This window comes from Paramormyrops kingsleyae, chromosome 4, assembly GCF_048594095.1.
Source record: "Paramormyrops kingsleyae isolate MSU_618 chromosome 4, PKINGS_0.4, whole genome shotgun sequence".
NCBI lineage: Eukaryota > Metazoa > Chordata > Actinopteri > Osteoglossiformes > Mormyridae > Paramormyrops > Paramormyrops kingsleyae.
In genome coordinates this window covers 27530830-27543137 of record NC_132800.1, presented here as the reverse complement: position 1 = coordinate 27543137, position 12308 = coordinate 27530830, and the positions used below count along the sequence as shown (strand labels likewise).

Here is a 12308-nt window from a genome sequence, read left to right as displayed (position 1 = left end):
TGATTGTTTCTAGTATAAACCATGACTTGTATTTTTATACAGTCAAAGATTATATACATTGTAATTGGGATTATAACTGAAAAAAGATGCTGACTGATTAAATAACCAGTGTAGTTTGTAATAACCAGAAAGGCTATTTGTAAAGGCAGAGAGAACACTCCATACGTCAGGATGATTGTACCACGAGCCCAGCCAGGTGGGAGCCGGCCCGTCCAGGGTGCTTCCTCGGGTTAATGATTATTCTCTCGGTACATATCCAGCATTGGTGAAGTTCTGCTTGTGGCTGGACAAGCATATGTGATGGGGGCCCTTAGTGAACAGGTTACAACTCACAGCAAGCGGTATCTGCCAGAAACTGGACGGGCTTTGGCTATTCTGCAACAGTGGGGTTTCCTTTGTATACGGAGAACCCACCAAGCTCTTCCTGGGGTTCCAGGCATCCTCAGGTGTGGCTGAAGGTGACAGCAGGCCATTTCACTCGCTGATGGACAGGCAGGAGGGGCACTGGTGTGTGTTATCAACAGCGCCCCCTTCAGGGGAACCATTTTTCATGTTTACTCGGACATGGGCAAGAGACTTTGCTAACTTGGCTATCAAATATATCAGATTTACACTTTAAAATCAGTTCTGAAAACACATTTTGCGTTGTGAAAGTGGTTCACAGAAGAGGTGGTTTGATACAGAAGAGCAAGGTGGATGCACTCTGTGTGCGGTCTGACAGGAACCACACCCAGGGCTGTCCCTGGACTCCTTTTGACTCCCGTCACACGGGCGGCAGAGTGTCTCGTGTACATCACCAAGAGAGAAGCGCAGCAACGGGTGTAATTAAATCACTTTAATTTTCTAATTACAGAGTCAAGCTTAGAAACAGATGCTAGCTGAGGGCTGGGAGCGTTCGTATCTGGTTCTACAGCGAGATTCGCTGGCTTTGGATCGGTATCGAGGGACTGTTTCTTTCATATGGACACGTCCCATTAGTCTCAGCGGCCAGTAGCAGGTTCCTGCCAGATAGCATGACATGCTTTTCCCTCTAGAGTCTGGACTATGTACAAACCCTTAGCAGGTCTGCTAAAGTGCATTTACTGTGATGCATAAGCGCTGGCCATCATAAGACACATCCCCTTCAGCCCCCTGAAGAGCGAACTGTCCAATACGTCCAAGTGTGTCAAGTGAAGCACATCCCTCTGAGAATGCAGTGACTCAGTATGGTCTTCCTCTCCTTTTCAGCCCAACGAGGGGCACAGGAATGGGGGTGTGGCTTAGCCCAGGAGCAGGAGAGGGAAAAGGAGAGCGAGTGCAATTTCCACTGTGGCCACCGTGAAGCACTGTGGGCACCTGCTGCTGAGACGCAGGGGCAGGTCAATGTCCTCCGCAGCAGTGCTGGGCCTGTGGCCGCTGGTGGCACACTGCACCAGAGGCAGCTGGTAGGAGGTGGCCCTCCTGTCGGGCCGGTCCGGGCTGGAGCCGTCACTGGGCCGCTGGCCGTTGTAAAGCAGGTAGCGGCCGCGTGGGTCCTGCTCCATACGGAAGAGCTCGTACTCAGTGTGGGGCAGCCGGATGCCCAGGGCCACGCAGCCACTGGTCGCTGTGACGTCCTGCTCCACACCCAGCTGCCAGGAGCCCTCTGCCCCACACTCGTGCCCATTGAAGACGTTGAGCAGCGAGGTGGTCGCCTGGTCCATGGGCCTCACCTTCATGTGGTTCACTGTAATGGGGGGGGGGGGGGCACATTGTAGCAGAAATTAACTGAATATTAGTAATGTTCAGGCAGCACCAGATTTGAAGATAATCAGGGCTTCTATTGCAATTTGGCAGCCATTGCCCTCCCCCCCACCTGCTAATGCTGGGCTCTGGCTGGGGGACCTTGGTCCTCCTGCACTGTTACCTTTGAAGACGAACTCGGTGCCACCCATGACCCTGGTGGAGTGCACGCCGCGGCTGTAGCGCCCCCTGGCGTAGATGCTGAAGGTGGGGTGCTTGCATACAGGGTCGGAGTAGTGATGGTAGTGGCCCTCCCAGGTGTTGTTATTGTCATGGAAGGTGAAGTGGCGTGTGAGGAAGAGCACCTCGGGCCGGACCTCACAGTGCCGGCTCACCCACTGCCCGTGCAGTGCCACTGCCAGGTCGGCTCGCGGTGGCAGGATGGGCGGCCGCTGCTCATCTGAGCGAGCGATGATGCGGCAGGCGATGCACGTCTGGTCATGGTTCTGGAATGGGGGAGGGAGGTGGCCAGTGGAAATTGTTGACCTGCCATGAGGCTGCCAGCACAGTGCCCCCCCTGGCTAGTGGGGTATGGAAGCCTTAAGAAACAGCACGCAACACCCTGCAAAACACTCTCAGATAACTGCATTATGAAGAAGAGTCATAGCAGTAACAAACAGGAACGTCTTCAACGGCGTAAATATCCCTGGGCAGGTTTGGCTTCCTGGGCTCTCACTGTTTATCTGGGTGAGCTCCCCATGTTCAGCAGCACAGTGAGATATAGCTGTGATTTCAGAAATTCACCCAATTAATCCATACGCGCTTCAATGTCTTCCATGTGCAAATTGTGCTTCCGCGTATTTTCTCAGGACAGGAACATCTTTTATAGCTAAACAGATGCAGGAATTCCAAAAGCTGCCCAAGGCAGGTCATTCTCGTGTCTCTAGCCAGAACAGAGGTATTCCCAGCATGCACTGCCACCATTATGTCCTACCGATGAATGGCTCCTGTTACACTTAACACACTCTGTCTCTTGCTTGTCAGATGCCCTCTGACACCACTCTGCTGAACACGGGATCTGACCCAGCAACCTTCTGATAACAGGCACAGTGTTCTAACCCACTGACTCACACCACCCACACCTTCCAGTATTTCTGCAAAAGGAAACACAGGCGCCTTACTGGGCGACAATTATGGGCTGTATTTATGCGTTCTGCGTTCCTTCTCTGGAGCATATGTCTGGGATGTAGGGCCAGCTGAGGTCTCTGGCCGGCGAGGGGAAACGGGAAGCCACGTGTGTTCAGCAGGGCTTCCTGCCCTTGTGAATCCGGGAACAGTCACGCGGCATGCCAACCTCTACTGATGCCATGTGAGTAAGTACATCTGCTTGGCTGCTTGGACCCGGTATAGTGCTGGGGGATCCTCAGGAGCACTAACTGATGAGATTCTCCCGCTCTCTACTTGGAACAGGGCAGATACTACAGGAAAAGCTCAGCGTTACTAATCAGACAGCATCTGTGATTAGCGGAGCAAATCTTTGTCATGCAAGCCCAGCAGAGTGTAGCTCAAAACAGGAGTAATACTGCCATCACCTGGGCTGCTCTGAAACTACATGTGATGAAATTGTAACGGATTATGTTATTCACATCGATGGCCTTCTGGCCCTGTCCAGAGCAGCAGGGAGCGGGAGCGAGGGCCTTCAAAATCGGGCCAGCTTCTGATCCAACCCCTACTCCACAAACTGTCTGGCTGTCTACCAGGACAAAATACAGTAGTCTTCTTGTCTTTCCTTTGAGGTATAAGTTTTATCAAATGCTTATGACTGCCAGTGGAGCCCCTGTTTTGGGGAGGGGGATGTTTAATTTTCTGTGGCTGAGCCACAGATGGAGAGGCTTCAGAAATTCATGCACTTTTATGGGTGGTTCTTGTGGATTTGGCCCAGCTTCAGTCGATCGGCCTCTACCATTGTAATTAGAGATCAGAGATTCTGCATACCTCAGCTTTAGTTCAGGGGCAGCCCACTTCAAGGAAAGCCTGCAACCCATATCTCTGCTCAGGACCACTAGGACCACTAGACCTTGTATTCCTGCCCCAGCTTCCAAAGGCTAAGCACCGTATCTCTGTCCTGGCTTCAATCACCTGGGCTATGTATCTCTGGCCCAACTTCAAACAGTCGGGCCCAATATCTCTGCCCTGGCTTTAGATGCCTGGGCCCTGTATCCCTGCCCCAGCTTCAGACAGCCAAGCCTTGTATCTATGTAACTTATTTCCCATTCAGTATCTTTCCTACATTTTATTGCATTTTTATTCTAAAGCACTGCAAGGCAAAGAGTTTCACCTGCATGAGACATGCCATATAAATCAGGGGTTATAATCACAACTCACCTTGGCGTTCTGCAGGGCCGTCTGGTAGCTGGAGGGCCTGTAGTACATCCTCTGGCCCGGCTCAGTGTGCACGTCGCCCAGGAACAGCTCCTCCACCAGGTGGTCCAGATTGTGGTGCATGTAGTGCTTCTCCACGCGCAGCAGCTGCAGCTCATGCATGGCGAAGTTGAGGCCCCGTGAGCAGTCGCAACCTGACGCCTCATTCCACAGGTCGTAGCTGATGTTGGGCTCCCAAGGCCCCGGACCTGCCCCTCCCGCACTCCGGCAGCTGTGGCCCAGCCTCTGGCTGAGCTCCTTGGCCACAGCCTCACTGTGACACACCAGCTGGGTGCGGTGGACCTGGTAGTCGGCCTCAGTGCCCCCACGGATGATCCAGGAGGCCTGGCGCAGACGCAGCTTCCCCCGAATCACCAGCGTGTAGGTGGGCATGCTGCAGTGGTTGTCCTGGTAGTAGAACTGGTAAGCCTTGAATGTGCTGTTGTGGTAAAACCGATAAGACCTAGTGATGAACTCTGGACCGGGCCTCACCTCACAGCTGCAGGACAGAAAGAGAGTGTTAAAGGATGTCTGGGTCAATAGCAGAAGACTGATGTGCTCACTACATTGGAGGAGGCAGAAGCTCTGCTTGCTGCTGAGTAAACAGAAAGCCCTTCCAGACATTCATGGCTGTTCATTTACCCATGCTCAATAACGCATAGGCCAGCCGCTCCCCGATCACATCCTGGCTCAGTGCGAGACACACATGGTGCTTGCGCACATGTCGCTCCTCCCAGCCCTGATGCGTCACATCGGGCAGCAAAGGATCCATGTGCTCTAAGAAAATAGTGCAAGCTGGACTGCTACTTCAGAATACGGCTGCTAAGCAACAAGAAAGAGCATAGCCACAGCACTTCTGGAATAAATTTGGTGTTTCTTACCACATTTGCATTGTGGTGAGGAACTGTTTGAACAAAGACACTCAGACACACACTCTCACACCACACTGTTTTATCTTCCTGCACACACAAGCCATTTCTCTTTGGCTTGTGAGAATGAGCAGCCCGTCTTCAACAGTTAGACAGTCAGCATCTCTCGTCTACTATGATTTATCACGTCAATCCCCAAACCCTGCTAAAGAACGTGTTAAACATGCGGAGAAAACCTGCTCCAGTTTATCAGCGGGTTCAGAGAGGCACCTTGTAGACACCCAGTGGCCTTCGATGTTGGGGGGCATCTGCACAGTGACACGGGCCCCGTTGTGGAGGTGCTTCAGCATTTGGTGGCACTGGGAGTCCTTCGCATGCCAGCCTGTGTTCTTCTCCAGGGACAGGGGACTGGCCCTGCCATCGGGGACCTGCAGAGACGATCCTGCACCACCACCTGCAAGTATGAGGAGTCTAAGCGAGGAAAAGTCACTCTAACCCTAACTTCCAAACACTTCATTGACTGTGGAAATATAAAACTGGACCACAGCAGATATGATTTGCTGAGTCTGCTTTGCTGACTGCTTCAGTGACCCTTGGAACACCAATGAATGTCCCGTATGAAGTCTCCTGCAACAACTGATGGCACATTAATGTGAAATCTAGCCTTTCCTGAGTTAAAAGGCAAAATGCATCAATGCCTAGAGAGTCTATGAACTTTTTAAATTCCTCATGAAATTCAAATCCCTCAGTCTCCTGGCTTCTCATATCTTGCCTCTAGGAGCTGCTAATATGGTTGATTCTGTGCTGAGGAGGTAGGATACTTGGCTGCATATCAAACATAAGAAGAACCTGCCAGCTGGTCTGGGAGTGTATTTCCTCAGGAGCTTGGGGTATTATGTAATGTGTACTGAAATACTATACTAATCATGTACTTTTGTGAATCAATACAGCATTCCACAGCCTGGTGCACAACTGGTGTCTGCATGCAGCTCGCCCATATCCAGCAGCGACGGTTTCCCCGGCCACGTGCTGCAGTGCACTGAGGCAGAAACACCTGCATCATAGCGATGGTCTCGCCCAGGTGATGTGATTGATACATCAGCTCCTGTGCAAAGCTTTCAGATCTTGCCCTGGGGACTGAATGAGCAGGCGGAGATGCAGTTTAGAGCATTTGGTGCTATGTCTCCCGGGTCCTCCAACCCGCATTCAGCAACGTCACAGCACCTTTTGATATGTTTACAGAATAGCCCTGTGCAGGGCCATTTTTAGGCAGAGGTGCACTAGACAGTCGCCTAGGGTACTACCAGCCCCAGGGGGCGCCAGAGAGAAGTGATTTTGAAATGTATTTATTTATTGGTGCACCAGGCGAGTTGTGTTTGTCTCTCTCAGGTGATTTTGATCAAAGTTATTTTCAATGGCAACGTTCTGTTTTCAGTTAGGAAACACAGGAAAAATGAAAAAAGTACGCCATAGAAAAGTTTGAAAAGATGAAAACTTTGAACATTGTCTCCTTGGTTTTTGCTATGATTTTAGCTAGGGTGACCAGATAATCCATGTCAGGGAGGACACTCTGAGCTAGGACAGGAATTGTAAATTACCATTTCAATTAAGCGGACCTGGATTTCACTTGAGCACTCAGCTCTTGCTGTGTGCTGATTGGTCAGTCTCCTATAATCATGCATGTGTCACTAATGCTAATGTGAAACAGCTGGATGAGTCTTTCAGTCAAGGAAACAAACCAGTCAAAGCACAAGAAGAGCTAAACTATTTAGCCGAGCACAGGAGCCTTTCAATTAGAAAGTAGTTTGTAAAATCCGAAGTAGCTCAAAGTGTCCTCCCCGACATGGATTGTCTGGTCACCCTATTTTAGCAAGCTATTTTAGTAACAATAATTAGCTGTCCTGCTAAATGTTTGACATAAAAAACTAAAAACAAAAATGAGATAACATTATAACTTTATAGTCAGTGCCAAAATAATGCAAGATTATTTTTCCTGGACTCCACAAGACCTTTGAAGGTTTCCGGTGGTATCTGGCACCAAGACCACAGCAGCAGATCTGTAAGTTGTCAGGTGGCACCTCCATGGATTGGACTTGTTTGTCCTATACATTGCATAGATTGACATTGAGATAATTTGGGGGCCAAGTCCACACCTTCAACTGTTTTTCACATTCCTCAAACCATTCCTGAGCAATTTTTGCAGTATGGCATGGCATATTATCCTATTGAAAGAGGCCACTGCCGCTGAGGTATATGCTGGCCTTCGCTCCCCATGTACATCAGTGATCCTTGGGTGCCCATGACCTTATTGCCGGTTCACCGGTTGGCCTTCCTTGGACCACTTTTGATAGGTACTGACCTGCCATTTTGAAGGTGCTCTGACCCAGTCATCTAGCCATCACAATTTGCCACATGGCTCTATGGGTTGATTGTGCACCTGTGAACCCCTCAGTTGTGTGTTTGAATCCAGCCACCTCTGTTTTTGTCTTTAGTAGATATTGTTTCCTAGTGTTTCTTTTGTATTAGTTTTCTTGTCCTCGGGTTTCCCTGCTTCTATTCTGTTTTGTTCCTTTCTGGTTCTGTTTAATTATCCATGTGTTCTGTTCCTAGTGTTTTATTCCCAGTTAATGTTTTCTAGTTCTTGCTATTTGTTAAGCTCTCTAGTTTCTGTGTTTAATTATTATTAGTTGCACCTGTTTTCTTGTGCCAGCCCTTATTGACTGTTTCTCACCTGTCCTGCGTTATCTTGTTAGTCCTCTGTATTTAAGTACCTGATCCTGCTCTGTTCCCTGTGGAGTCATTAACTGTGTTTTTTTGATACTGGTTCTTCTGTTTGCTGTGCGTGCGTGCCGTTTTCTGTGTTACTGGTTTCCCTTCGTAGATAATTTTTTGTCCTGTTAGTTGTATTATTCCCCTGTTTAGTTCTGACCCCTTGTGGTCTTTTTGTTTGTAGTGTTCCCAGGGTTCTCATTATCTGTAAATAAGCCCCTGTGGTTTTGCAGAGCTGTAAGTGGATCGTCACCTTCCCGCCTGCACCGTGCCCCACTACCATGACAGGTATCCTTCACAGATGCAACTGTAATGAGATAATCAGTGTTATTAATTTCACCTCTCATTGGTTTTAATGTTATGGCTGAACAGGGTATATAATTCACAACGCTAAACAACTCAAAGTATTAAGTGCTTACTCACTGCCTCAAGAAGCACAACATATCAACATCTAGTTGGATTTTGTTTCAGCAGTAAATATCTATGATGAATTTTACAGATGCACTAGAATCATTTTTAGGGAGTACAAGTGCTACTGTGGAAGGGTTAGAAACCTGAGTTAAATACTAGGGTTTGAATTTTCCTCTGCATCTTTGTCATCTTGTTTGCTCCATATAGTATTATTTCCATGCCACTATTATCAATGCTATGTTTATAAGAAAATACGTGATATTTAAGTAATTAATAAAAACTGATTTGATTTTGGGCCTATTGAGCACATGAGGCTTCAGGTCACAAAATTTCTTAGAAATGGAAGACATTCATCATTTGAGGAGTCAGGATTATTCAATGAGCTCACACAGGTCAGACAGCTGGGGTAACAATCTCTCACTGGCAAAGCCTCCCGTTCTCCAAAAAAGCCGGCTGCCATGTTTCCACACCATAATTTCGTAGTTCTCTCTTGTTTATACATCAGAGCCAAAGGTGATCATAATTGTTTAGGTATTTAATTAAGCACCAAATCCTGTGTGTGTCAGGTGTGAACAGAGTCTGCACATTCTCTCCCACCCAGACGGCCGCGATGCATCACTTGCTGTTTGTCTGTGTTTCATTGGCACCCACTGATTGGCTCAGCTGGGTTCTGCACTGATCCACTGCACACAGTATATTCAGAGTTTTAAGGCTGTTTTCTGTTAATTCTGTTTCTTCAGAGTCCGAGTATGAACTGTACAGTCAGGCTCACAAATCTTGCTGCTCTTGTTTACTCTGTAATAAATTACTTAAATTGCAGCAGAAAATGCTGTCTGTCCCCCTGCTCAAAGTCTATAACGGAGGCCCTAGTCCCAGCACCCGAACCACCAAAAGCATTTCCAGCTGGCAGCTTCCCATTGGTGAGGTAACAGCTCTGGGACGTCTGACAAATGGGAGCCAGGCAGATCATTACAAACGGGCTCAGCCACAGCTTGTCTGGCCCTGCTGTTCCCTGGTCCAGCTTGTCCTTTGAACTGCACTTCCAGGAAGAGTGTCAGCCCCACTCTCACTGGCAGTAGGTTGCACTCCTGGAGGAATTTGGCTTAGTACAAAGAGTTCAAAGTGTGATATAGGCAATGAGATTGTTTTAAAGATACAGTCAACTTTGTTTTGCACGAGGAAACTATGAGGTTGTTTTTTTCTGGTTTATGTTAACTGTCCATAAATTTAGTTGCCATTTATCTGGAGTACTACTTATTTTATTGCAAATCAAAAATCGACAATATTTATATAACTTATTTCAGTGAGAATAATAGACACATTATTTTCTAGAAATGATTAATAAGGCATGCTAAATATTCATTTTATACGCTATGACCTTCGTTAAAAAGGATGTCCCAGGTCAGGAGAAAAATAGATACAAATATATATTATTGTTGTTGATGTTTTAATTTCATTTACATGGTTTCTTATAAAAGCAGTAATTTTCGCAAACTTAAACCACCGCGCTTGGTTTAGCATTTAGCTGAGTTTGAAACGGGACACCCCTAATGGCGCAATGTAAGGCCATTTTTAAACTGCTTTGGTTTGCTTTCAAAGACCACCGAGGTTTATTCCCATCTAAATTTACGACGCACAGTAAACTGGCATGACATTCATTTTTTACCGCCCATAGGACAGGCTGCAATAATAGGCGAGTTAACTGAATGTTACGTTTCTTACACACACTTTGCAATAAGTGGATTTTGAAATATCTTTTTCTATCTTGCAGTTTATTTGAAGTTGCAGCGAGCAGCGGTTATTCTGATCAGTATTTGTTTTTATCGCTTTACATGAAAAAACGTCGCTGGCATCGCTCCATCACGTGTATACTGTACTATTCCTTACTGTTATAACCATTATCTCGGCAAAAAGACAGCATATGTTCCTTTCTGTGTATTGTTAATATTATTATTTGTACTAGTAGGTGTAGTTACATTACTATTACCGGAGATGTTATTAAAATAGACCTAAATGAACTGTCGTGAGTTTTAAAACCCAATAAAATTTTGGCTACGGCACTTTGAGCCACTGAAAGTATATATTCATAAAAAGATCCCGCTGATACAGCCAACAGAGTGCGAGGAGGCAAGATATCACTACCGGACATTTTCTTCTGTCCACAACTACTATGGTCTCAGGAAAAATCCAGATCTAATTTCTCTACCTTACAAGAAACTTGTAAAGAGCTATACAAAATGAAATGTAATGTATCTTATGTAACTCCAGGGGTATGCAATACAGTACACAAAACACTTGGTACAGGAGTTGAAATAAGGTTAACTCACCAGCAATCACAAGTAGCAAAACCACGAAAGCGTGCGTCGCCCTCAGGATGGAGAATAACATCCCGTTTTTCCTTACTTTTGTATTTTCCGCGTTTTTGTTGCTGAAAACGGTGTAACTGCGCACCATTCTTATCTGCAAAACTCCGTCAGCACGGGAAAAGAGCGAGACGGGACGGCTGGCGGAGGCAAGCAGTATTATAAATGGACTCTTATTGGGTACGACTTTATTTTCTGTTCTTCTCTGTTTACAATTAGATTATTCCACACTTTTTATATTAGTCATGCCGATTAGCAAAGAAACCACACTTGCAGAGTATCTGAAGTCCAAGTGCGACTCGCATTCCATAGAAAAGGTTGATGAGTCTAGTCTTCGCGTCCCAGATGCAGAAACTGCGCAGTTCTCTTTATTAAGGAGGATCTTAGCTTCCTTTGGCTGCAAAACTTTCGCGTTGACGTGACATTACTTTTGCAGTGCAGTCCCGTAGACGTGATGCCCCCACCGCGCCTCTGCGCTTCATTGACCGCTCCGGGCGCTCCGAACTGCAGCGCTGGAGGCTGAGGAGGGGCGTCGGGGGTGTTGACTCAAAGCCCTCCATCAAACTCATGGAAGAGAGTTCCTGTTATTGAAACCTGAATCTAAACCTTCAACGAGGGATTAGCTTCACATCAAAAGGGGAAGGAAATCGTAGTGCTTGAGCCTCAAATAACATGTTGGTACATCTGGAATCCTCTTCGCAAAGTTTCAAGGCTCCATTGAAAATGTGATGGAAATTATTTCTTGTGATATAATATGATCGCATGTGCATATAACTGTCTTGTTAGATGTATACGTCTACAAATCAGTGGAATTTGATAGTTAATTGAACAAATAAACTTTACCCAAACTACTGAGTATTGTTGAGAATAAAAAACAGAATAATAACTTAACGTTGTGCGTGCAGGGTGTCCTTTGACGGACTGACACGTAAATCTAAGAAATCAACGTAAATTGGACCGCAGAGATTTACTGCCAGCTAGTATGAACTCGCACATGTAATTATACACAACATAAGACTAGATAAATGCTTGAGATTAAAACGTTAAGAGATTACAGTGAACAAAGCATCAAAACTCAGGCTTCTCCGGCAGGCTAAAATCAGCATAGGGCATCTGTTAAAAGTTTGTATTATCGGACCCGATTTATTAATGACTCCGCTGTAGCAGGTGACATAGCAGGTCTGTTTTTAAGGCCAGGTGGCTTTTCATAACGCGCTGGTACATACACCTTCATATCAGATTTTAACTTTTTTTTTTTTTTTACATAAGAGGAAGATGTCTTTGCTCAGAGATCAAACGGCTATTTCATTACGGGTTGACCTCATAGTAACTGCAGCCAGCCGCGTCAGCCAGGGTATTTCCCTGCTCGAGGACACGAGGTTAGCAACGTAGCCTGTGTGCCGTTTAGAGTGGGGCGTGTGGGAGGAGACTCGACTGATCTAGTGGACCAGGATCAAAAGATGACGTAATTGGTGTTGGTGCTTTTTTCAGATTTCCTTAAATTATTCTTGTGCTACATAAACACAATGTCCTTATTTATCTTATTTTAAATCATTTTAAAATGTGGCATAAAGCGTTCAGAAGAAATTCATTACTGATCTCCCCAGATCTCCCCAGCTTACCGCTACAGTGAAAAGTCTGTCTTTGAAGTGTGAAAGCACTCTCCCCTTCTGCTGTGTTTAAAGTCCTTTTCATTTTCCATTTTCTATTCCTGCAGTTTTCCACTTCACTGTTTTCCTCCTATAGAAAGTGCCATATCAATCAGACGTGGTGC

The 12308-nt window shown here is 46.4% G+C and overlaps 1 protein-coding gene and 1 long non-coding RNA gene across 3 annotated transcripts; one reads left to right on the top strand and one right to left on the bottom strand.

Annotated features, from left to right (window-relative positions):
• Positions 1 to 820: 820 nt before the first annotated feature.
• LOC111851397 (protein APCDD1) lies at positions 821 to 11041 on the bottom strand. 2 transcript variants are annotated; one of them, XM_023826294.2, is made up of 5 exons: positions 10499 to 11041; positions 5262 to 5445; positions 4087 to 4621; positions 1886 to 2282; positions 821 to 1705 (listed from the first exon to the last, which is right to left on the bottom strand). In XM_023826294.2, exons 1-5 carry the CDS (start codon positions 10623 to 10625, stop codon positions 1260 to 1262), a joined length of 1689 nt encoding a protein of 562 aa, XP_023682062.1. In that variant the 5' UTR covers positions 10626 to 11041; the 3' UTR covers positions 821 to 1259. The 2 variants fall into 2 exon arrangements, with proteins under 2 accessions (XP_023682062.1, XP_023682063.1); XM_023826295.2 differs by having other exon boundaries at positions 1886 to 2207; positions 10499 to 11038.
• LOC111851399 (uncharacterized) lies at positions 7183 to 11385 on the top strand. The gene is made up of 2 exons (XR_002840008.2): positions 7183 to 8048; positions 10971 to 11385. It is a non-coding gene; the product is annotated as an uncharacterized lncRNA (long non-coding RNA).
• The last annotated feature ends 923 nt before the right edge of the window (positions 11386 to 12308 follow it).